The following is a 24,872-nucleotide window of genomic DNA, read 5'->3' on the forward strand; positions in this document are numbered from 1 at the left end:
CAGCGTAATCGCGCAGCAGGATCGCCCGACTTCCGCCGGAGTTACGCCTGAGTTCAGCCCGTCTGCGCCCGTCCGCGCTGAGGACGGGCTGCAGGTCGGGCTGGACTCGGTTGCTACCCCTCTCTCTCCTTCCGAGGTTAGCAGACAATACTCTAGGGTCAACCTCCTTTCTCTTAAACCGCGCTTGCTGCCTTGTGCCCATCGTCTTTCGCCAGAAGGGATTCTATATGCCCGCTGTTGCAGGGCATGTCTCTCCTCCTTTAATTTTGTTTCCAATGACTCTACCACTTTTTCGCCCCTTCCTATTTGTTCACCCACCTCTTTAAGAACTGGCTTTCCCATTAATGCGCGCTCACTGGTCAAGCACAATGTGGCTTTTCATGACTTCGTTGATGCTCGACAACCGGATTGGGTGTTCATTACTGAGACCTGGGCATCCGACACCTCTGGCCATGACTTGTTGATGGCCATTCCCGATGGCTACTCTCTGCACAGGCAGGATAGACTGCTCCGCAGAGGTGGAGGGATTGCTATTCTTTTGAGATCCTCCCTCCCATGTAGCATTAAGCTTTTATCCGGGCCTCAAGATCGCTTTGAAGCCTTTTATTTCTGTATCACCTGTGCCCCGTCGGCATCTTTTACAGGGATCTTAATATATAGGCCTCCTGGCCTTAGATCGGGCTTCCCTGCGGACCTACTGAGAATCCTTGAACCCTATTTTGGTAAGCCTTGTCTTACCATCTTGGGTGATTTAAATTTCCATCTTGAGGACACTAATTCAAGTGACACTACATCTCTGGTTGAGTCACTTGGAGCTTGTGACCTTCAGCAACTTGTGAGCAGTCCTACTCACACGGCTGGTCATATACTGGATGGGGTGTTTTCCAACGATCCTAGACTATCAACTGGCCATCCTCTTCCACTGGTCTGGACTGACCACTTCGCTGTCCCGTTGGAATTTATTCTCCCTGCCCCTAGTTCTGTTAATCAGACGACTTCCTCACATACACTCAGGAGGAACTTAAGGAATGTTACGGACAAGGCTCTTGTTTCCTTTGTCTCTTCCACTGATTCTCTTGTTGGTAAGGATGCAGGTGAGGCAGCTTCTGATCTAACGAACTCCATAGTCAGTGCTGTTGATAGGCTGGCCCCAGCTTCGTTGCGATATGTAGCAAGGCGAAAGCCTACTGCTCCCTGGTTTTCCAGCCAGCTGAGACTTTTGAGGCAGGGATGTAGGTGTACCGAGAGAAGGTGGAGGAAATCATGGGACTCTAGGGACCGAGAGGCTCACAAGTTTGCACTACGGGAGTATAAACTGAGAGTGGTAAAGGAGAAGCAGGAATACTTTGCCAATCTGACCAGCTCTCTTTCATCTCCTGGGGAGCTGTTTAAAATCGCTGATTCATTATGCTCCCTCCAACTCCCGGATCCTGTAGTCCATTCACAGGAACTGTGCAACAAGATCTCTGATTTTTTCCATAAGAAGATTCTTGATATCCATGCTTCTCTGGATGTCGAACGCCTTCTATTGGATCAGAGTATTTCCATGGAGCTTTCTAGTTTTGATTCTTTCAGTAAGGATTCTGCTATTCCATCTCTATCGGAATTCCCCCCCTTGTCGTTGGAGGAATTGAATCTCTTGCTGGACAGAACCAAATCTTCTTCTCCTATGGATCCTCTACCTCTTAAAAAACTCAAAGAGTGTAGAAGCAGTCTTCTTCCTTCCATGCTCATGGTTATGAACAAATCTATTTCCCAGGGCTCTTTTCCAACGGTATGGAAGAAGTCCATTGTAAAGCCTCTCCTCAAAAAACCATCCCTTGACCCTGGCCTTTTAAAAAACTTTAGGCCAATCTCCCTTCTTCCGGCACCTGCAAAGATGTTGGAATCACACCTAAATTCTCATTTGTCCGCCTTTCTTGATCATTCCGGATATTTAGATAACACACAGCATGGCTTCAGGAAACACCACAGCACAGAGTCCGCTTTGACTCTTGTGGCCGATAAGATCCGTCGGAAAGTGGACTCTGGCCAATCTACTGTCTTGGTTTTACTTGATCTCTCGGCCGCATTCGATACCCTGTCTCCCGCCATTTTAACATCTCGGCTTAGGGAGGCAGGGGTCGAGGGACCGGCTTTGAGTCTTTTGAACTCTTTTCTTTTAGAAAGAGAGCAGAGAGTGATGCTTGGGAACTACCTCTCCCCTGCCAAGTCTTTGCAATGTGGGGTGCCACAAGGGTCGGCCTTGAGCCCGACCCTGTTTAACATCTATGTGGCCCCCCTTGCTAGACTTATAAGATCGCAGGAGATGGAGGTAGTATCATACGCTGATGACACTCAAATCATGGTGTCTCTGGCTCATTCCTCTGTGGTAGCATCTGCCTTGAGCTTCAGGGTATGCATGCAGTTGGTGGCAGACTGGATGACTGTCAATTCCCTGAGGCTCAATGGCGAGAAAACAGAGGTACTGGTTTTTGGAAAGAACCAGGATGTTTGGTCGAGCGAGTGGTGGCCTTCGTCTCTTGGCACCTGCCCCTCTTCCTCCCAATCAGCCAGAAATCTGGGTGTGATATTTGACACCTCACTCTCTATGTCCCCTCAAGTAAACAGGACCGTGGCCACTTGCTGGGGTGTGATTAGGACTCTAAATAGAATCCGTGAATACCTTTCTCCCCAAGCTCGGAAACAAATTGCAGTCGCTCTTGTTGGCTCCAGGTTGGATTACTGCAATTCCCTGTACATGGAGTCCAACAAGAGCCTTGTGCAACGACTGCAAATTGTGCAGAATGCGGCTGCATGTTTTGTATTGGCCCTTCCTAAGGTGGCTTCTGCGACTAAAGCCAGGAAAGACCTTCACTGGCTTCCAGTGCAGCACAGAATTTCTTTTAAAATTCTTTGCATGACCTACAGAGCATTGGCGGAGGGATCAATGAGTGGGATTAGTTCCTTGCTCGCTCGTTATGTTCCAGTTAGAGGCCTTCGATCCGCTGAACTGCTCCAACTTGTCGTGCCACGGGTCAGGCTGGCTAGATGGGGAGCTAGGGCCTTTTCAGTTGTGGCCCCCCAGCTCTGGAATTCGATTCCCATTGAGCTTAAGAGGTTGCCATCAATTGATTTGTTCAAAAAGGAGCTAAAGACATGGTTCTTTAGGAAGTCTTATCTCTAACTGAACGTTACTTGGAGTGATAAGCTGTGATTCTGATGTTAGGCGCCTTGACGCCCATGGGGCAAAGTTTGCGCAGAATAAAAACATTTTCATTCATTCATTCATTCATAGTTAGGGTTCAATATTCACTAGCAAAGCAAAAGATAAGCTGCAGCAGTGGATGTAATACAACATTCAAATGAAAAACGTAGCTTCTACACACTACATTCAAGGGAGGCTTACTCAAAGTTAGCTAACACAAACAATCACATACATTGTTACCAATCAGTCTATGTTACTGAGACTTACATGGTTTACTCTCCTGATCATGAATGCTGTTTGGCAACAGAGGATTGAAGTGCTGCACTTTGTGCACATGGATGGCGTGGATCCGGGGAACAAGCGAAGCAGGGGGGCTGTGTACACGTTGCTCCTCAGCAGTATCCATGCACTCTGCAGGATTCAAGAGGGCGGAGGTGCCATCCCTGTAGGGAGACAGCAAAGTAAACAATCGGGAGTCTACACCAACCAGAACAAGGGTAACCCTCTAATTTTCATGATCTAACTTAACATTAGAAAATCCAGTGGTCTTAAAATCATTCTCTTTGTATTTACGAGAGTCAGAATTGTACGCCTTTCAGAGGGTCAAGACAGAAAGCACTGGAGGTTTTTGTGGTTTGCAATTCGACCTTAGATGCACAATAGATGCATAGGATGTGGAGTTTTATTCTGCAATATCAAACCGTGCTGCCTGAAATCAGTTAGGAAAAACATCTGGGTTTGAAAAAGTTGATGATCTGTAGGCTATTAGTCTTATATCTGTTCAACCAGACAACTGTTGGGGCAAATGTCATTGCAGATCAATAAAAGGCAATTCTTTATGAACTGATCCCAGATTGTAAGTTCATATGAATTCAACAAGTTCAGTTTTCTTTCAATTGCCAGTATATGGTTCATTTGTAGTGTGAGCTATATGTATGTGGTTTATAATAATACTGTTTGAAATAAGTTATTGAGCATACCACATGTTTATGTTTACCCATAACGTTAAGTACAGATCTCCATACACAGTGTTGAGCTTTATTAAGATTTAAACAAAAGGGCATCAGTCACTGTACATGCGAAGATTGTCCGACTTTTCCACCCCTTTATGCTTCAAATTCACTGTAGTGTAAAGCCTAAATAGTCTGCACTGCAAGGCAAGAAAAAAGGTTGAAGAAGTCTTCAGATGCCAAAAAGGCTAAAAATTAAAATTAAAAAAAATGTTCAAGACTACTGCACTTGAAAAACTTTCCAACATGCACAGCCAAGATGACACGTACATGTTCTGGGGACTACTTGTGAGAATATTACAGTAGATCTCAGGAATGCAATTAAAAAAGGTTATCTGTATATCAACTCTTGTAAGTTCTAAAGATAATCCCCATTTTACAATGGTAAATGTGGTAGTAAACATGAGTTTTTGCCCAAATTCAGCTGTTTTACGCTTGCTATAAACATGTAAAGGTTCCTGGCAACCGTAGACACAAACTGACTACATCCTAAATCACACTCAAGGAGAGGGAATATGGGTGTTCCAAGATGTGGTTACCCTTCAAATTTAGCAAACACCCACACTCATGCACAAACTCCTCATTCCCCTTTGTATTGGGGAAGGTGTTGCTCCTCTGGTAAAGGAAAATATTACCATGTAACTATTGGTTTGTAGCCTGTATTCTGCCTGTTCTGCAGGCAAACAACCACTGCTGCTAAATAAATTAAGAACTCCGCCAGGAATACATTGAACCACCAGCTCTGGCAGGAACTGTGCAGCACATCCACCGTGGATGTGCTGCACAGCATACTTGGAGGAATCACTGGTTGTCACTGGACTAGCCGACCTATGGGAAATCCCAACAACGCACTTGCACTTTAAGCACATCGTAAATAAAGTTATTAATAAACTTTCTCTTACAGAAGATGTAGGAAGTAAGGTGGCCGCCAAGTAGGAGCTCTGTGCCGGAGCTCCTGGGCTGGGGATTGCCTTAGCGGCTGATATCCCTCTGCTGGCCCTACCATCCGCCTCTCTAATAACTGGCATCCCATACCCTACGATACTGGATCGCACATTTTAACGTAACTCACCCGCTGGAACAATCTTCATGAGTCCAGGCGTGCCTTTGCCTATTCTGCCTCCGCTCCTCGCCCCTCACCTCCCGGACCGAGAACTCGAGGTGTGCATGGCGTGCAGCACCTCCTCCGCCACAGACGAGTCTATGCTTGGTTCACTTGCTGAATGGTCGCTGGAAGTTCGACGGGCCTCTCCGCACAACCCGCGCCGACCACCTCCAGGATCAAGCGCTCAGTGTGCTTGGTCGTGCGGCGCCTCGTCCGGCGACTTGGTGCAGTCTGCACCACTTGACATGCCGATCTCCTGATGAACGGATCCTCCCAGGGGTAAGCGCACCTCACTTCATCCCCTTCCCAAATGGTGTCGCGGAGTGGGCCTAAAATGGCGAATCCCTGCCCCCCCCCCCCCCGGTCTGGCTGTGTGGTGCTCTCCCTCTCCCCCCATTTTTAGAAGCTGCTAGTTCTTCAGATATTGGCCTGCGCCTCGCCACCACGCTGCCTGCTGGCTTTCCTCCTGGTTGCCTCTTTGCGTGAGTAAATGAAAAAAGGAAAAAAATGCCACATACAATCCCATTGTGGGCTCTGTGACCCTTCTGGCGCATAATTTAACCCCCTATATTAACTGGGCAACTACTTATTAAATCGGAACTCCGAGCCTGATCCTAAAATGGTGCCCGCTAAGGTACTCCCACCGTGAGGGATGTTGTTCCTTCATATAATGGGGGTCCTGATGCTACCAGGATAATTGGTATAGCAGAGTTATCAAACCACTGAACTTGGTTCACAGCAAACACTTCAAGGAGCAGACTGGGACCAAAAGGACCCCCGTGCACTGAGACTCTGGAGCTACAGTACTGGTGCAAGGGGGGCCCCAAGAACTGAAGGCAGACCGAGAGGGTAGGAGACCCTGTGGCACCCCGCCCGACTCCATAATGGTGGTCGTCCTTTCCTTTTTCAGGTATGGTGCAGGGGCACCCCAGAGGCACCCTGAGGGGGGAAAGCAATAATAGCAAGGCCCAAGGAATGGCCTCAGCAATCCGAGAAAAGGACCCGGATGTGGGAACCTACAGGGGTTTTAACTCCTTGCCTGACCTAAGATGGCCACCAGGGGAGTCTTTCACTACGAGGAGCTCTGACCTTGGAATCTGTCCCTTCCCACCTCTTCGCCTCGTTCCTTGTATTCCTATTCCATGGTTTCCCACTCCCCCAACCCCCCCCTCCAACCCCCGCACTACTCTGACACTCCGAGTACACCAACCTATTCCCTACCCTGACAGAGGAGTCCGAGCATTATGTCCGACGCCCAGTGGAGCTGCTTGGCTCAGCTATTGAGGAGATCGGCCCTGGTTCATCACCTCAGCCGCCACCTACTCAGCCGGGTATTGGGCACAGTTTCTCCCAGTCTCCCCATTTCTCCCTTCCCCTTCCATAACACATTTTCTGTAACTCTGCCCTTTTTCTTTGGTTACTAAGTTTTGATTGCTTTTAACAAATTTAACATGTTAGCCTGTAACTCTGATCCTCATTGTGTAACCTATGTAAAATGTGTAACTTGCAACTCGCTGTTCCTTATGTAAAGCGCTCGGATACCGACGGGTCTAGCCAGCGCTATCTAAAACTCAAGATAAATAAATAAGAAGATAAAGCTGACTTTGCTCACAGGAGCCATGCATGATTGACTCTGTGCAGCTACAAATCATTTGGGTCACAGGCATACTTTGAACTGGGGTGCTCTAGGAAGTCTAAAGAAGCCTTTCTAAAATACAGGTTAGGAATCCTGCAAGCCATACCTCATCTTCCATCATGGCTGAGAAAGAACTATGGGAACTTGTGCCGGGTATGTGGAGCTGGAAATGAGGGCATTGAACATATAATATTCTCCCGCACCAAGCTAAAAGAGGAAAGGGTAGGCCTCCTAAAAACTCACTTAAATGAACCCTGAGACTAACAGTACTCGCATGCTTTAACCCAAGGGATCCACAACTAACTGGGAAGCTAGTTAGGTTCATGCTTCAAGTAGCATCTAAGCAAAGGACCAGCGGTACTGTAACCAGCGTATAGACTCCAGAGGCTCAGAGCGAAATGAACTATGGACACTCTGTTAAAAAATGTTGTGTCAACACATGCATGAGAAATTTGAAAGTGCAGAGTTCCAATCGGAAAGGTAATTAACCAAAATGTTTTATCAGAATGTCTTCTTGTAATGGTTTTAATTATTCAAAAACAAAAAATGTTTTTACTTACTTGCTGCTAAATAAAGCCCAATAGATTTATGGGTCAATATTGTATTGATATATACATGTGCTTAGGATTGATTGCTACAGGATTCATCTGGTGTGCCTGCGTCCAGGTCCCCTGACCAGGCAAGTTGTTCAGATGTGCCCTACTCTAAGTGAGGAGTCAGTAGAAATGGTCATCTGATGCGGAGGTTCCAGAAATGCTTGTTGCTCCACCGTTTGAGGACGTGCTGAACTCTCCGTTGTACCAACACTAGATCATCCCACTCCCACTAGATATTGCTGTCGCCTATGGCCACTGTTTAGACAAACATTCCTGTGGTGGATGCATATGCAGCTGAGCAAGAGGCACTATGGCACTTCAGGAACCCATCTCCAATACTTTCGTAATCTTTCTCACGGTTAGTAGACACGAAGTCTGAAGAAGAGGCAATAGCCTTTGAAATGCTGCAGGAAGCTAGCTCTGGGTACAGCATTATCACCTAGTGATATCATATACAGAGTCCATGGGTTCCCCAAAAGTGTACAGGCCTCAATGCAAAACCCAAAGTACTCTACTAGTGGTAGTAAGGGCGAGCAGCCTTAGGCCTACAAGAGGAGTGCAAGACATTTATTGCGCAACAGTGATCAATATTGAACAGACGACTCAAGAAGGAGGTCCAGATCAATTTTCGAAAAATATACTTTGTACTTTTTTCTTTTTTTTTTTTTTAAAAGACCCGGGTCTTCGTAATAAGGTAATACTTTTCACTTTGAAAAATCGACATTTAGAAACATTTTCACATAGTCCAATGTTTACCTATGGGGAATACAATGTTGCAGTTAAACGGTTAAGTATTAAACTTACAATCCCAGTCTTCTGAGCCAAAAGTCAGCAAGGGCCAGGGGTCAGGTGAGTACCAAAACTGTACCACCAGCTGCACAGCGGCAGCTGGGTGCAGAGGTCAAAATCGGAGTTTGGACCAATGCTTTCCAATGGAGACTGGTGGTGCCTGAAGCCACACTGCTTGCAGGTAAGTAAATGAGTTTCAGGGGCCAAGCTTTGGGGGTTAGCACAAACACAGGGAGGGCCACAAAGCAGCACCAAACATACAGCGGCACAGGGTGAACATACGACGTTGGCCGCCCAATGCTTTTCAATGAGGATTCTTTGGTCAGCAAAGCGGCTGCAGGTGTCACACTGGAGGTTGCAAGAGTAAGACCAACAGCAGCAGAGGTAAGCTGGGATGTAAGGGGTAGTAAGTGCACAGTCAGTTCAGCTCACTAAGGCCCAGGGGCTTAGGGAGCAGGGGTGCCTTTCGACATCGGAGACTCCTTACCTGAGTCGGTCGCGGTGAGCCTCTGGATTTACACTGCAGGCGCCATTGTGGAGGGCAGGAGAGGTCAGCCAACGCTGGACATGAGGTCAGGATCGCTGGGAAGACTTCACTGCACAGGTGAGCCACTTAGACTCGGGCCGTGGGTGTCGGGTGCAGAGTGGGCAGGAGACTTGGATCCGCCTAGATCCAGAGTCTTTGGAGACTGTTGCTTCTGGAAATTAGTCTTTGCTGAAGGCAGCAGTCCTAGGGGTTTCAGAAGTCGCTGCTGGAAGACAGGTTGCAGGGTCGTCAAAGTTGGAGACAGGCCGGCTGGGGCCAAGATAGTGGTCTTCTTAGGTCTTCGCAGATGTGAGTGCCAGATCTAGAGGAGCCACCTAAATACTAAATTTAAGAGGCGTTTTAGGGGAGTAGCAGGTAGGGCCAATGGGAACCTTACCTGGGGGGACTACACCCTCTATTATGCCACCTTCCTGAGGGAGGGGCCATAGACTTAGCCCGGATTGGACAGGTCCCCCATCTTTAAATGGTGGGGACTGAAAGTTGTTTCCCCTTGTTTCTTACACCTTGGGGGTGGGCACACCTATCTTTAATTTTCTCGATGGTTTTCCAGCCCAAAGTGGGGGTGTAAACCAGGGGCTGCCATCTGCTGCCAACAGCAGAGGCTAGGGGTCGCATTACAAAGGCATCAGGCCTTTGAAGCTTCACTCTTTGAGCACTCACCCATTCTGGGGGAAGAGGCATGACACCTCTGCCTAGGATCTGCATTGTTTCTGGTCCCAGGGAGCAGGGGCCCTCTACCCAGGGGTCCAGAGCATGTTCGGTGGTTTCTGGCTGCCTACAGCCAGTCAGAGACCACACCAGGGTTGGTTGGGATTCAGGGGGTACCTCTGAGGTGTCCTTTGGGTACATGGTACATTAAATCTCACACTGGCATCAGTATGAATTTATTGAAAGGAGTAGTTTGGTACCAAACACTCCCGTATTCCGTGAAGCCATCATGGTGCAACTAGAGTTGTCGATGTACAATTTTAGGAAATGGGGCCCAATATTGTAGGGTTATATCTGCTCATGCACCTATGCCTACACCTGTAGTATAGTGCACCCTGCCTTAGGGCTGGGAGGCCTGCTAGAGTGGTGACTTACCTATGCTGCAAGCCAGTGGTAGCTTTCCTGGCACCCAGGCAGGGTGCCATGTTGACTTTGTCGTTTTCTCCCTTACAGGGGCATGCAGGCTGCAAGGGCAGTGACATTGCCCAGTGAGGGAGGGTCCCAATGGACCCTCTTCAGCCCCAAGGCCCTACGTACCCATGGTACTATTTACTAGGGACTTACAGTGGACAGAAGTACCAATTGTGGGTTTGTTTTAGGGAAAGAGCACTGGCACAGGGGACCTGGTTGGGAGGGACCCTGTGCACTACATTTGAAACCACATCAAAACCAGGCAAAAAGTGGGCAGCTAACAATGCAAAAGAGGCACTTTCTCATAATGCCACGACCCTCTCTTGGCTGCAGAATGCTTTGTCAATCAATGATTTTCAATGCGCGGCAAATTAAGGGTCTCAAGGTGTTGGAGTTGCTAACTGCTTTGTGGTAATCTGTTCATTCGAACAACCAGGTCTCACGTCCTTTCCTGAATTCCCGGAGCGATGAGGCGGTCAGGAGGTGCAGAGGGGGAGGTTGTTCCAAGCTCTGGCTGCCAGCTGAGAGAAGGAGCACCATTCGCTGTTGCCTCGGTGGTTTCGGGGGCTGTTTGCTAGGAAGAGGGAGGCAGATAGTAGGTTTCTGGTCAGTTGGTGAAAGGTCATGCGTTTGTTGGTGTAAGCTGGTCCTTTGTTTTGCAAAGCTTTGTATGCTTGAGTCAACATCTTGAACTGGCATCTCTCTCGGGAGCCAGTGTAAGTTCTTGAGGTGCTGTGTGAAGTGGTTCTGAGGAGGTCGAGGAGGAGTCTTGCTGCTGAGTTTTGTATTGTCTGTAGTCTCTTCAAGAGACGTACGGTGATTTCAATGTAGAGTGTGTTCCCGTAGTAAAGCCTGCTGGTGACGAGGGCCTGTGTGATTATCTTTCTGGTGTTGACTGGGAGCCACCTGAAGATCTTGCAGAGCAAGCGTAAGGTGGGGAAGTAAGTGGATGAGACTGTGTTTACCTGTCTCTTCATAGATAACTTGCTGTCCAAGATGATGTTTAGGCTGAGGTTGTGAAATGTCGAGGTGGGGGATGGGTAGAGTTCAGCAGGCCACCATGCCGCATTCCATGGCAAGGTGTTGTTCCCACATGAGGACGACTTCCGTGTTGAGCTTGATACAATTGTCCTTCATCCAGATGGGGAAGTTTATTATACATTTGTGGAAGTTGGCTCAGTGGGTGGAGGGGTCCTCTGACAGTGAGAGGATGAGCTGGGTGTCGTCAGCGTAGGAGACTATGTTGAGTCTGTGCGATCTGACTGTGTTGGCCCTGGGGGTCATGTACGTTTAAAGAGGGTGGGACTGAGGGATGATCCTTGGGGGTACCGCAGATTTTCTTGGGTTCCGAGATGAACGGTGGGATACAGATTATCTGGGTTCTGCCGGTGGGGTGTGAAGCGGTCCACTTGAGGAACTCTTCCTGGATTCCAATGTGGTGGAGTCGGTTGATCAAGATGTGATGGGAGAATGTGTTGAAGGCGTCTGATGGGTCCAGTAGTATAAGGGCTGTCATTTCGCCACAGTCCAGGAGGGCCCGGATGTGGTCAGTGGCTGCAATCTGGGCTGTCACTTGCTGTGGTTGGCTCAGAATCCAGATTTGGAAGGGTCTAGGAATTGGTTGCGTTCCAGGTGTTCGATGAGTTGCTGGCTGGTTGATTGGCTTCGAGAACCTTCGCTGGAAAGGGGAGCAGGGAGATGGGCAGGTAGTTCTTCGGTTCTGCTGGGTCGGCAAATGGTTTCTTCAGGAGGGGCCTCACTTCAGCGTGTTTCCAGACCTCTCTGAAGGAGGCCGATGTGATGGAGGTGTTCAGGACTTTGAGCTGGTCACCAATCATCTTGCTCCAGAGGCTGAAGATATGGTGGGGACAGGGGTCCATGAGTTCATCACGGAAATTGTGGCTTGAGTCGTGAGAGCGTCCCAATGGGTGAACAGGTGTTCGGGTTTGTGAGCAGGCTGAGGTCAGTGAGGGGCTGTGGTTTGAAGTTTCATAGACGACTTTCCGTGGAAGAAGTCCGACAGGGTGTCACAATACTTAGCAGGGGATAATGCCGTTTTCAGTAGCTGCAGGGTTAGAGAAATCCTTCACAATGGCAAAAAGCTCCTTGCTGCTATTTGTGCTTGCTTCTATGAGGTCTGCTAGGGCCGCCTTCTTTGCTCCTTTCAGGAGGCAGTGGTACTGGTTGAGTGCTGGTTTGAAGGTGGTATGGTCGCCTGTCTCTTTGCAGGTGCGCCACTTCCTTTCTAGTTGCCGGCAGTTACATTTGCAGATTTCAGCTCTAGAGTGAACCAGCTGGCTCTTTGTGCGGGTCCTTTGGATTTGGCTGGCTCGACAGGAGATTCAGTTACAGACTTTAAAACTCCCCCTAAAAAGGTTGCATTTGCCAAGGACAGAGCTAGCACTTTTTGGCATTAACTGCAAGCCCTAATCTGTGCAGGAGTGACACGGCTGCCTGAGTGTGTGCTAGGCACTGCTGATTGCTACTCTTTATCAGTCAATTGTTCAGACTTTGAAAAATATGAAAGGTATTGTGGTACGAAGTGGTGCGACCACCGCTTGGTACTGGATAAAAACCCTTGGAACTGTTATGATCCAGAATAGTAGAACTTTGAACAGGAAGTATTGTCAACTTACCACAAATCTGAGTTAGCAATGGTGTGCTGGATGAATGAGGATGTTGAAGTGGGTATACGAGATCATAGGGTAGATATGTGATCCATGCAGAGCACTTGCGTCAAAATCCTACAGGGGTGTCATCCTGAAATGGTCCAACAGGATATAGTGGTTTAGTGCCCTAAGGACAGGCCACAAAAGTACAGGAAGAACAGACATTGACCTCACTGGAGTGGGGACACGAGTTTCTATAGAACCTTTGCTGAGAAGAGCCATTTCCACCTGCAGCAGTCACTGATGTCCTGACTGACTGCAAAACAGTGAGGTGGGATGTTTGGAGGTGGGTATGAAACTCCAAGCAGTATCCTTGCTATACTACAGAAAGGACACACTTGTCAGAGGTCAATTCCTTCTACTGGGAATGGGAATAACCCGATTTGACACCCTTCCCCAAACAAGTGTTGTGTGATTGGAGGTATTGTGGGTAAGTCGCTGCCTGGCAGTGGCAGCGTAGTTTCCAGGGTCACCTCAGTCCTTCTGTGACCTTTGCCTAAGAATTGCCCCAGGTGTAGAGCTTCTGGGTCTGTCCCTCCTAAAAAGGCTAATGCTGCCCATTGGTATCTGGTTATACCTTGAGAAAAGTCTGACAGAAGTGGTCTAACCACTGCATTGCTTCCCAGACTGCAACATGTTTTCCAGCTCCATCAATTCTGTAGCTGTCTTTGTAAGGAGAGGGTGCATCTCCTGTGTCACATGAAAATGATCTTGTGCGAGCTGAGTGGACAGCTAAGGAGACCGGAGGTACATGATCCTGATGTAGGTTGGTTTGAAAGGGGCCACCTTGTTTTTTTACCTCAATTGAGTGCACACCACCCTGACCTTCACCAGCTCTCTGAAGTTCTCTGCTGTGTACTTAATCATGCCCCTGAGCATCAGCAGGAAAAGCCTAGATCTTTGGATTGAAGATAAGTAGGCCTCCTCCTACTCCACCAAGAAATGGAGCTTCACCTTGTGGTGATCAGCCACTCTATGAATGACAGCATAGGAGTAGCACATTATCAGTTAATGAAGCATTTACTCAAGGTGTAATTTCCCCTCAGGGTCAACACTATAATATTGCCAGGGATCCTCCCCATCATATGGTAGGATTAGTTCAAAGTAGGTGTCCGAGGGTGGTAATAGCACTCAGGATCAAAGTCAGTATGTATGTGGACCGAGTCCTATAGTGAAAAGACCTCTGAGTGGATGGGACGGAGTCTTTACGTTAGCCTTTCTCCTGGGTGCAGGTTTCCATTGGAACACCAAGGCTTGCCCTTCCTTGAAATCTTGAGTTCTTGGAGGATAGTATTAACCCTTTCTGTGCGCCCGTCGGCCAATGGCCGTTGCGAGCACTATCTTCGTAGTACTGCACATGGCCTATGGCTGACGCAGCCTCGCCCACTCAATGGAACGCACCGCGGCGGAAATTTCGCCGAGGTTAAGGGACTCTGTTCTGCTTGACCTACCTGGTATTAGGATTGGCAGCCCACTTCTGAATAAGTCCCTTTAATGTCTTTGGGTACGAAAACTGCTGTTGATTTCGTTACGTTGTGATGCTGCATTTTATATTGGGACCACTGATTCTCTCTCCTAGAGTGGATTGCCTTTTTATTTTTGAAGGCCTAGCCGGCAGAAATGGTAGATTCTTGTGGTCTCAAGATAAAGAAAAGTCTACAAACTCAGTGATGCTCCAACCAAAGGAACTTTAATTGCAGCTGGGGCAACATTGGAAGGGTGTATTCTCTAAATCCCTCACCCGTTCACCCCTCCTCTCGAGTAATTCTTCTACAACCTGGCACCTAGAAAAAGCATCCGAGTCCCTATAAAATTTGAATTGTAGCTGAAAGGGAGTCTTTCTATGCTATAGCTGGCGATTCTGGTCAATTGAGTCAAACAGATGTTGATTGTGTTTTTATGGTCCCAGAGTACGAGAAGTATGCCCAAACTAGATGGGGGAGGGAAGAAAAAAAATATTGAGCCTTTGTCCTGGTGCATTGTGGGTTTTCGACAAGGATCACAAAATCAAAACTTACACCTAAATGAAAAACAACGGACATGTCCATGCCCACCACTTGATGGCAGGAGTGTGCAGAGCATGTGATCTACAGCATCAATTTCTACAAACCAATAGTTTCTCCATGGAGAAAAAAAAGTGTGTATTTGCATAGTGGGTGTGAATGGGATCCCAATGGGAATGTCACATGACCGTCCCCTAAATCCACTCTGAAACCTGTGCCTGGAGAAGCGTTCTATGCAGATTCCTGGAAAATATTGTGAATCCCAGAACCTGGTAAATCTACACTTCCATGTAGGTATAAAGCTGAGAATGTAGAGTGTACATTTACTGCTTTCTTTGTGAATCAGGCCTCACCTTTTCAACTAATGCCTACTAGTAGAGATCTAAATAGGTGCAGTTTAAATGAATACGCTTTGCACCTTGCACCTTAATTCACAAACACCAGTGCATATCACAAAGAATGCATCCCCCAGGCCCCAATCAAGTGCGGATAACATGTGATTTATGCATTACTGCCCATTTACTGTTCCTTATGATGGAGGATGTTGCCACAGAATGTTCCACCAATCTATGCCTCCTCTTGTAGCCAGAAAATGATCCAGGCACTCACCTATCTTCACTGAGCCCACTCAAAACTGGATCCACTGAAAGAATGCCATACACCTCCAGTACATCATTCAGCTTTAAGCCATCCCAGCTATCATACACCTGTGCACAGACAAGACGACAATACTTAATTTTAGTGGGGGTCACTGAAATCTGAGACTCAAAAATGAAGTGTAAAAAACACGAGGGAAAGATGGGGGTGGGGGTTGGGGGGGGGGGGAGAAGAAGACTATTTTCTAGTACAAAATACATATGGCAAGGTTAGCGTTTCAAGTGTCTCGATAATAGGCAGGTGTAGGGGAAATCAGCAAGTACTTGTGTGCTCTACCAAGAGAAAGAAAAATGGAGAAAAAATCTAATTTGAAAGCTTAAGTTTGAAAAAAACTTTTCAGCTGTTTTTCCCAGAGAGGTCTGAGACAGAATGCAAAACATTGCATATTTGATTCAAAGATTACATTTAGAATGGTTTCTGGTCCTTCAAATTATACATTTTGTTGAGGAAAGTACAGTTATGATGAAAACTCTAGACCAAGTCCTAAGCTTATTTTCAATTTTTTTTTTTGTCCTTCTCTCTTTATTAGAACAAATGCTCTTTCAACCTTTGAATTTCACATTTGGTCTACACACTGACAACATGGTTAAAGGTAATAATAATGAAAATATGATAGAAGCTGTATTTCCTAATGCATTTTAGATTTCTTTGAAATATAGCCCTGCACACATTTCAAACCTCTCACAGAAATTCAAATATACACCTTTTTGGGTGAGATTGTTCAATTTATATCACCCTCAACCCATGCTTAAACAGCACTACAGGAACGTGGGTTAAATACTAGTGAGCTGAATTTCAAAGCTTGCGCCAAATCTGGTTAATTTGACCCAATCAGTCTTCATACCATCTAAAAACACAGCATGTCCATGGCTCAAGTGCCCACAGTGTTCAGATACCGGCAGTGGCTTTAATTGATATGGAGAAGCCTTTTACACCGTAAAGTTGGGATACATGTCTATTGCTAAAAGAGAGAGGATACGGAATGAGAATAATGTGGTGGATTCAACAGCTATACTCTGACCTCACAGCCAGGATTTAAACAGGAAAAATATTTCTATGGGTCTTTGCCCATTTACAGAGGCAGGCATTTGGATGGTCGCTATGCTCTCCTCATGTACACCTTAGCCCTGGAGCCCCTTGCAACAGAGTTCTAACAGATGAGCACACAGGGGATAGGGGAACATGACAGGGCAGTACATGTGTATGCTCGCCCTCTATGCAGATGATAAATTGCAGAGCTTCAGAGAAGCAGGGCAACTTTAACAGGCTCTGCAATTTATCTGAAAATTTTGCGACATGTATCGGTCTGAAGTTAAATAAGGTCGAGTCATGCTTCCACACTCAGAAGCCGATGAACCGGCTTGGCACTGCAGATCTTTCTTACCTGCCACTTACATTTTTTTAACCGCATGCGCGCTAGCGGTTTTCCTGCTGCGCGCTGCGTTTTTCGAAAAGCCGCGTTACATGACGAGCTGAGCTCGTCATGAGCGTGCGAGCGGTGTAACTCATGACGAGCTCAGCTCGTCATGAGCGCGGAAGGGGTTAAAACACTTCTTGTTATTGATTATATAGTAAAGAGCAAAAACAAACATTACATACAAAATGCACAAGCATTACATTAGCTAATGTGGTTACAGCCACCAAATGACCTGTCTCTTTCTTAGCAGTGTACCACAGACACAGAGCTCTTTCTGGCAACCAGACCAGGGTAATAGCCAGCATGCACAACCTATTAGAAGCATCTGTCTCAGAATGGGGGGGGGGGATGGGATAGCTCTAGCCAAAATGATAGCCCCTGCCTCCATACATTTTTGCTGTCACCCCAATATATGTACCTAAAAACATACTTGCTAACAAAATAAGTTCCTATCTCTGACTGATTTCATATGGGGTGGACACAGGCACAACAACTTGTTAAACAACTTCAACTAACATTGTGGGAGGCTGAGCTAAGAACCCAGATTATGCACTGAATTACCGGACTGCCCAACTCTAGTGGGTGGCTAGGTGGTTTGGGTTTAGTGGGGGTGATGCGCGACTGATATGCATCAACAAATATGATTTGTAAAGTAAAACAAAAGCATCCTTGGTGACAAATATCTCTACCAACTGACCCCTACATCTTGAGGGACAAGTTTGTTTTCTTTTAAGCCAAAAGTTCTCTGTATGCTGGGACTTAAAGCTCTATACTTTTTTTTGTCAAATATTTTTATTAACATTTTCTTTTTTGTAACATATTGTATGATAGTACATTTACATGTACTTCATTTCGAATGTTTAAAACATTTGTAATTATAGTGGTCTGTCTAGGATGACATCTAACTTATACACAGTATGATCATTTCAATATACCTTATCATAGCAGTGTGCATGTCTGTACACATAAAGCATCTCCTTCCTTCGGACTATCGGTGTTCTAACTACCGTTTGTGGTTCTTAACTATTGGTGTTCAACTGGGGCGATGGTCGTGAGATCCGAGATATGTGGGTCAGGCGAGGTGCCTGGGGCCGCGATGTATCCTGCCTGTGGGGTCTTCCGTCAGGTTGGAACCTGTCCAGCCGTCACTGCCTTTCTGGTTGACCTAGTCAGTATGTGGATGGGTTGTCACACGCCGTTATGCACTTGTAGTTGTGTGTGCAAATCTAAGGTAGCGGCTGCGTATAGTGTTTTCGCTTCTGCCACCTGAGCTAATATCGCAGTGTTCACATCATCTTTTTTTGTTGGGACTGCTAGCTGTGTTAGTGCTCGTTCCAATGTCCTCTTAACACCTACTATTTGTTTTATACACTCTTCCCGGGCCACTACTTTGAACGCATCCCCACTCTACCAGTTTGGATGTCGCCGCTCCTGCATTATTAGAGAAATATTCCTGTATGCTTTGCCCCTGTTCATGTTTGAATACCTAGTCCACCAGACATTCCTGTGGTAGTCTCCAGGTGGGTACTGGTGGGTGGGGAGGTTCTATTGTAGACTTAGCATATGGGCGTCATGATCAGAGAGGACCCGGCCTAGGTAACCAGAATGCACCCGTAGATTGTGTGGGATGGAGTGGAACGAGTTTAGTCTGGTTTGTGGATGAGGAGCTCTCTATGTGTCTGTGAGTGCCCAGAGTGTGACCCATGTTTGATATCGTTCAGTTTGTATGTGGGCGGGAGAGTGTGCGGGTGGGGGGTGGCATCTGTCTAGGGCGAGATTCAGTAGGCAGTTATAGTCTCCACCCAAGATTCATGGAATAGATGCATATTGGGCTAGGACTCCTGTAAGGTGATACCAAAACCTCTTGTTCAGTGTTTGGGGCATATATACTACCCAAGAGTATCGGTTGTCCCTCTAGGAGTACCTCCAAGAGGGCATACCTCCCCTCTCTGTCCATCGTTTTCCTGAGTTCTTGAAATGGGATTCCCGGTCTGACCAAGATCAGTGCCCCTCGTGCGTAGGCAGAATATGATGCGCCATCTGGTACGTAGTTTGTCTATTTCCCGTGCAGTTAAGTGTGTCTCTTGTAATAGAGCAATCTGTGCGTTTTGGTGTAGGAGTAAACAGCGTACCGCTTACTTGGTGTTAAGGGCCTATACTTGTGATGAAAGAAGTAAACCTAGAAGTTCAATCTTCCAAAGTGGTGATGTCGAAAATGCTAGGACCCAAGCAACCGGATAGTTATGGTTGAAACTTGCATGCTAGGCAGGGTCTAGTTCTGATCATCTGTACACATTGCAGACTCTCACACCCAGATCAATACAGAACAGGATGCATCTGCAGATAAACAAGTAACTGGAACATTTACAGTCAGTTCACCGCTGAGCCAATGATATATTTTGATGGGTGATAAACAGTACATCTTTTAACCGGTCTTCTTCCAGAAATGGACAGGCATTTAATTTATGCAATACCTCAAGTTGCAGTCAGTACATACTTTTAAAACTAATCACAACAATACTACTATCGGTGTAGACAATGGAAGTGCCCTAGTTTGTAAGAAACGGGGACTCCTGAGAACTACTGCCTAGCTATCCACCAGGTGAATTTAGTGACAGGCATGTTTAATTGGTGAATTTTAGACTGTATTTTACTTTGGTTTTGATCAAAAGAAACATGTTGAAAAAGGGCAGGCATTAGAACTATGCCTGCGAGATAATGAAAGTCCAGTCTGAACTGCACAATGATTCCAGAAGCCACTTTTGAAACAACAATTCATGTAACATTAACAGCTATATTTTGTTTTATATTGAGGTAATCTAAAGCATAATCCCACTATACATTCACCTACCTCATCATTACCTTACCTTTACCAGGCAGGCTGGCCCCTTCTCCCCTGGAAGGGGGAAGTTCAGGTTGAGTGGAGCAGAACAGTTTGGGGTGACTTGCGGCTGTTGCTGTGTGGGAGCCTCCTTTTCCAGCCGCTTTGTCTCTCCATATCCATGGTTTTCATTCAGGTTCCCTGTAGGACATAAAGAGGAATATGTATGTATAAGCTATTTTCCTGTAAATGAGAAACCTATGCCCACAGATTCCACATCCAGAAATATTTCTGGGACCTTAGTTAATTTATTCAGTTCTGCTGACAGACACTGGGAAGTGCCAGAGTGACTCTAACAGTAGCATCATCACTGAAGGAAGCAGACGCAGGATACAGGGATGAGAGGAGCACAGTATTAAGACAGATTTTACCATTATCTACTTACCAAATTTGAACAGTCGGAAAGTATAAACTCGTGACAAATAACACAATTCACATTATGAATTATTAAGCAGAAAAATCAGTCAACATACAGAAGCCTCGTTTGAAAAAATGCACCCTTACTGTGTCCAAACCAGTTCAGAAGGTAAGGAGTCAATTACTGCTAAACAAGTACACCCGATTACTGTCTCATCAAAAGGCGGTACCAGCTTTCAACTGTCAGTTTAGTAGGTACAATGCAGGTATGTGGTAACATCATGCATAGGCTAAAAGGTAACTATGATGATCCAATTCCAAATAAAGCCCACAGAGAGAAATGTTTACAAATGGAAGCTCAAGAAGGTTGCCAACCAACCAAGGGGATGCTGTGCCTGCACACTCACCCCAAAATAAGACAAGATGTTTCTCCAGGACATTCCAAGAATCCCATAGCCAGATCCAAGTATTTAAAAGGATCTTGTCAAGGTAGTAAAAGTTATAACTCTTGATTCTACCATTACGAACAATCTGAACAGGCGGAATGTTTATGGAAGGGTAGGTATGTGAAATAAACATTGCTGCATAGCTTAAGTCGGCAAATAGCCCCATAACGAATCACTAGACCTCATGAACAATGTCCTCTGGACAAATGACACCAAAGTGGAGTTGTCTGACTAATGAACAAGGACACGTTCAGAAAAAAAAAAAAAACGCACGTCGACAAGAACCTCATATCAACCATCAGGCATGAAGGCGGAGAGGTGATAATTTAGGCCTGCTTTATAGCTGCAGAAACTGGACACAATGATGTAGGCCACCATGTATTCCTCTATTCAAGAGAAAAATGTGACATCCTTCAACAGTTAAGACCAAACTGAAAAAGGATCATGCAACAGCACAATGATCCATAACACACCAGAAAACCGATGACTGAATGGCCGAAAACAGATTACGAATTTGGGATGGCTAAATCAAAGATCAGACCTCAACACTCACGGAAATGCTGCGGTGGAACTTAAAGCACTTTGCCTACGCAAATGCCAAAGATCAACAAGCTAAAGCATTCTGGCAAGGAGAAGTGGGACAAAATGTATCCCAGACAATGAGGAAGACAAACTCTTATTAGGCCATTTTACCTAATGTTATTTTTGCTATTGATTGTTGCACAAGATATTGAATTGGGGCAGGGGTGGACGTTTCCTTTTTAACAAAAGACTACTGAACGTTGGCTGATGTTTTCCTTCAATAATGACTAACTAAAATGTGCCTGTGTTATTTGACACATGTAATTAATTTTATCTGATTTTAGGACAGAGAGATATCAATTAAAAGAACAAGTGACTTGTGTTTGGTAATTGTTTTCAGATAGATACTATTTTCCTGTAAATGACTCTCAGACTTTCATCCTGAGGAATGGAGTTACCGTTTATAAGTGCATGGCAAAATGTTTCCAAGTCCTCTATGTCTTCCTTACATATGTTATGTGAAGAAAAAGGGTAGATCCAACATAGTGGGCGTCAGTGGCACAGTTATGGAATGCATGCTTATACCCAATCAGCACTGCAAACATTTTCTTGATCCATTTTGTGTCGGTCTTTTTTTTTTTTTTAAGAGACAACTGTAGGAAAACGAGAGTATCCATCAGAAACAAATATATCAGGAAAGGAAAGTAACTGAAGCTCTCCAGCATGGGCACCTCCAGTAAAACAAGTAGTTTATTTGAAATGTCCTATTTAAACCGGTCTCTCTCATACCACTATGGATGTCTGCATCAATTTTAGATTAATGTGACCCAAAAATGCTTAGCCTCATTTTTTGTTACTTCTTGAAGTTTTCAGCATGGTCAGCCATTCCTGTTTCATGCAAGGATGAAGTTCAAGACACCTGTGATTCTGTAACACACCCACAGTGAAGAACCATCTTTCAGAGAACGTATTCCTCTCTAGAATAGCATATTCCATGGTCACAGGATTGTCAGAAATCAATAGGCAGCACCATTTGTAAGGGGATATTTGCAAAATGATTGCAGAACAAAAATGGTGTCTGACCAGGCTGCATATGTTGCACCTGGAGGAAAGGTATGCTCCTATTCAGGTGAAAACAATTAACTGATCTGCTGATTTTTAACAGTTTTCATTCCAGCTTCACTACACTTAGCTGAAGAGCTATAAACTGAGCAAAGGATTAGATATAAGATGAACTATTTTATACGTACCTACAAGCCCAGAATGCAAAGCAAGACGAGAGAGAAATGGCTACTTTACCCAAACCTGTAAGTGATCACTGCAGTAATAACCCAAGTGCTCTTATACGAGGTGTTTTCTGCTTGGTTTATCCAAACTAGGCCTCTGTATTGGTACTTTTTTCATAGACCGGGGATATGTTAGCATTTAATCCCATGTCAAAGATGCCAAATCTCTGCAGCACTGTGGTATTTTGAACCCTGGTGGTGTCGAGGTCGAAGGCGAATTTTGCTTCAGTGACTTGCGGGTGGATCTATGACAGAGAACTAAATATACGAAGAATAGTATCCTTTTCAGATATTACTACTTGGTTACCTTAAGATGAATTTTTCATAATCAGCTATTAGGTGCCAGAATTATAGATATGTTAATCTATAAAATTAAGACAGCAAAGTAAATAAATCACTCCCACTAACGTCCTTTCTCGGTGCAAGAAACTAGTTACGTGGGAAGCAAAAAAGGTATGGCCTCCGAGATCACAATATACACCGAAGTGATTCACAAATATTTATCAATAGGTACATGCAAAATCTTTTTGATGCCCTTAAAAGTACAACAACAAAACAATTAGAAAACATATGATAAAGACATCTATTTAATAACACCTTCCATATGGTATATTAAAATACAGCCACGATGGTTTTAAAGAAGTAAACAATCTAAAGCAAAGAGGAAGGTTCTACCTCCCAAAATGGATGCCACTGGGAGAGAGGATGAGTTTGAGAAGTTAAAGAACTGCCTGGTACAAAATGTTGACCTGAAGAGAACATTTCTGGAACAATATAACAAGCCTTAAGTAGAGGATTTAGGATTATGATGGGACATTCAAAGGCTTTTATTTCCTGCCACACACATGGAGTCAATTGGATTATATATATATATCAATTTGCACAAAGTCAGAACCAAACTGTAATGGACAAAGGATTCACTAACAGTTCACATATTTTAGTTGTCCGTCAGACAAGAGTCTTTTAGCATTTTGCACTGCTAGTCCTGCGCTCATTATTGATTTCTTCATATTATAAGGAAGAGCAAGATTAGACCACGAGAAAGCACAACCCAAGGCCTACTGCTTACTGGGAGAGTAGAAATGGACATCACCTGCTGGATGCTCTTTCTGTTTAGTAGGATGCAGTTCCATGTCCTCATCATCTTCGTAACTCCTCTTCTGGCGATTGGGAGTGTATGAGGTTGAAGGGCAGACTCTGGCATGGTTGGAACTTGCATAGATGTGCCGTAAAAGTTAAGAAAAATAATGTGTCAAAAGTCCTCTTTACCTTTTACTAGCATGTGTCATTCAGAGCCACCAACTCATCCAATCACCGAATGTACCACAATGATTAAACGCCATCTACCATTCTCAGTCATACACCAAAGGGCCTACTACCATCACCAGTGCCACTGCCAACAATCAGTCAACGCGTCGAGTGCATAACTCCAGTCTCCAGGTCAACCTATTTCCACGTTTAACCAACCAAAGGCACAGCCAGGCGTTCTTTTAAAATAACTGGAACACACAGTTGTATGTTATTTATTGTTTTGACATTTTTGCATGTAGGCAATTATTTATATTCCTCACGTTATTGGTATTTATCAAAATAACATGAAGTCCTTGAAACTAGTGGGTATACCATTTGCACAGATTAGATTTACACTTTTAACTTACTCACACATGGATACTTTGGGGTTTTAGTGGGATAAGTAGCCTTGTATAATAATAAAACAGGTGCCTGGCCTTGTTTCCATCTCAGTGCGGTCAATATGTACAGTATGTGGCCTGCCAATCAAACAGATATTGAGAGACACCAAAAAGACCCAACTTGGATTTTTCTAAAATAAATTCAGCTAGGGAAATGGTTGTTTGCATTTTGTATGTAAAAATCATTAATAACTAAATGCTTGGACCATTAATTGCGATTAAGGAGAAATGGCTAGGACCCAGCTCTGGAAAAATGCCTGGCTACCAAATGAGAAGGTTACTCTGCAGATGCAAATTACCTCAATAACTTCCGCCCCATCACCAATCTCCCTTTTCTTTCAAAGATTACAGAAAAATGTGTTGCAAAACAACTCTCCCAACACATTATGGACAATAATCTCCTCGACATGTTCCAGTCAGGCTTTATTCAAAACTGCAGCACTGAAACAACCCTGCTGCAAGTGATCGATGATGAGCTGCATATTCTCGATTCGGGGGAATCGTGCCTTCTGATTCTTCTTGACCTCTCTGTAGCTTGTGACACTGTTAATCACAACACCCTCCAACAGAGAATGGGCGTGGAAGGCACAGTACTCAAATGGTTTGCCTCTTTCCTCTCAGACAGATCCCAAATGATCAAGATTGCAAATAGTCTCTCGTCTCCACTGGTGGTTGGTCAAGGCGTCCCTCAAGGTTCTATCCTTGCTCCCGCTCTGTTCAATCTCCATCTGGAACCACTAGGGAACCTTCTAAGCAAATCTGGAATCCTCTACCATCTCTATGCGGATGACACCCAATTCTACCTCAAGGTGTCTTCCCCTCATGATCTCTCACTACTCCGCTCTACTCTCAACACTATTCACAACTGGATGCTAGTTCACCAACTCATTTTCAATCCCTCCAAAACGGAATTCCTCCTCATATCTAGCTCTCTCTCCCCGCCTCCTGTTCAAG

At 45.3% G+C, this 24,872-nt stretch overlaps 1 protein-coding gene across 3 annotated transcripts in view; it reads right to left on the minus strand.

The window, feature by feature from the left end:
* The window catches only part of MCMBP (minichromosome maintenance complex binding protein), a 184,584-nt gene that overhangs the window by 59,431 nt on the left and 100,281 nt on the right, over positions 1-24,872 (minus strand). The window contains exons 6-9 of one of the 3 annotated variants that reach the window (XM_078643928.1): positions 23,297-23,450; positions 19,603-19,757; positions 15,271-15,368; positions 3,455-3,630 (exon numbers count right to left, since the gene is read on the minus strand). In XM_078643928.1, coding sequence (XP_078500054.1) covers positions 3,455-3,630; positions 15,271-15,368; positions 19,603-19,757; positions 23,297-23,450 — 583 coding nt within the window. The remainder of the gene's footprint in view (positions 1-3,454; positions 3,631-15,270; positions 15,369-19,602; positions 19,758-23,296; positions 23,451-24,872) is intronic. The other 2 variants (XM_078643929.1, XM_078643930.1) reach the window with 2 other exon arrangements.

Source organism: Lissotriton helveticus, chromosome 5_1, assembly GCF_964261635.1.
Source record: "Lissotriton helveticus chromosome 5_1, aLisHel1.1, whole genome shotgun sequence".
Lineage (NCBI taxonomy): Eukaryota > Metazoa > Chordata > Amphibia > Caudata > Salamandridae > Lissotriton > Lissotriton helveticus.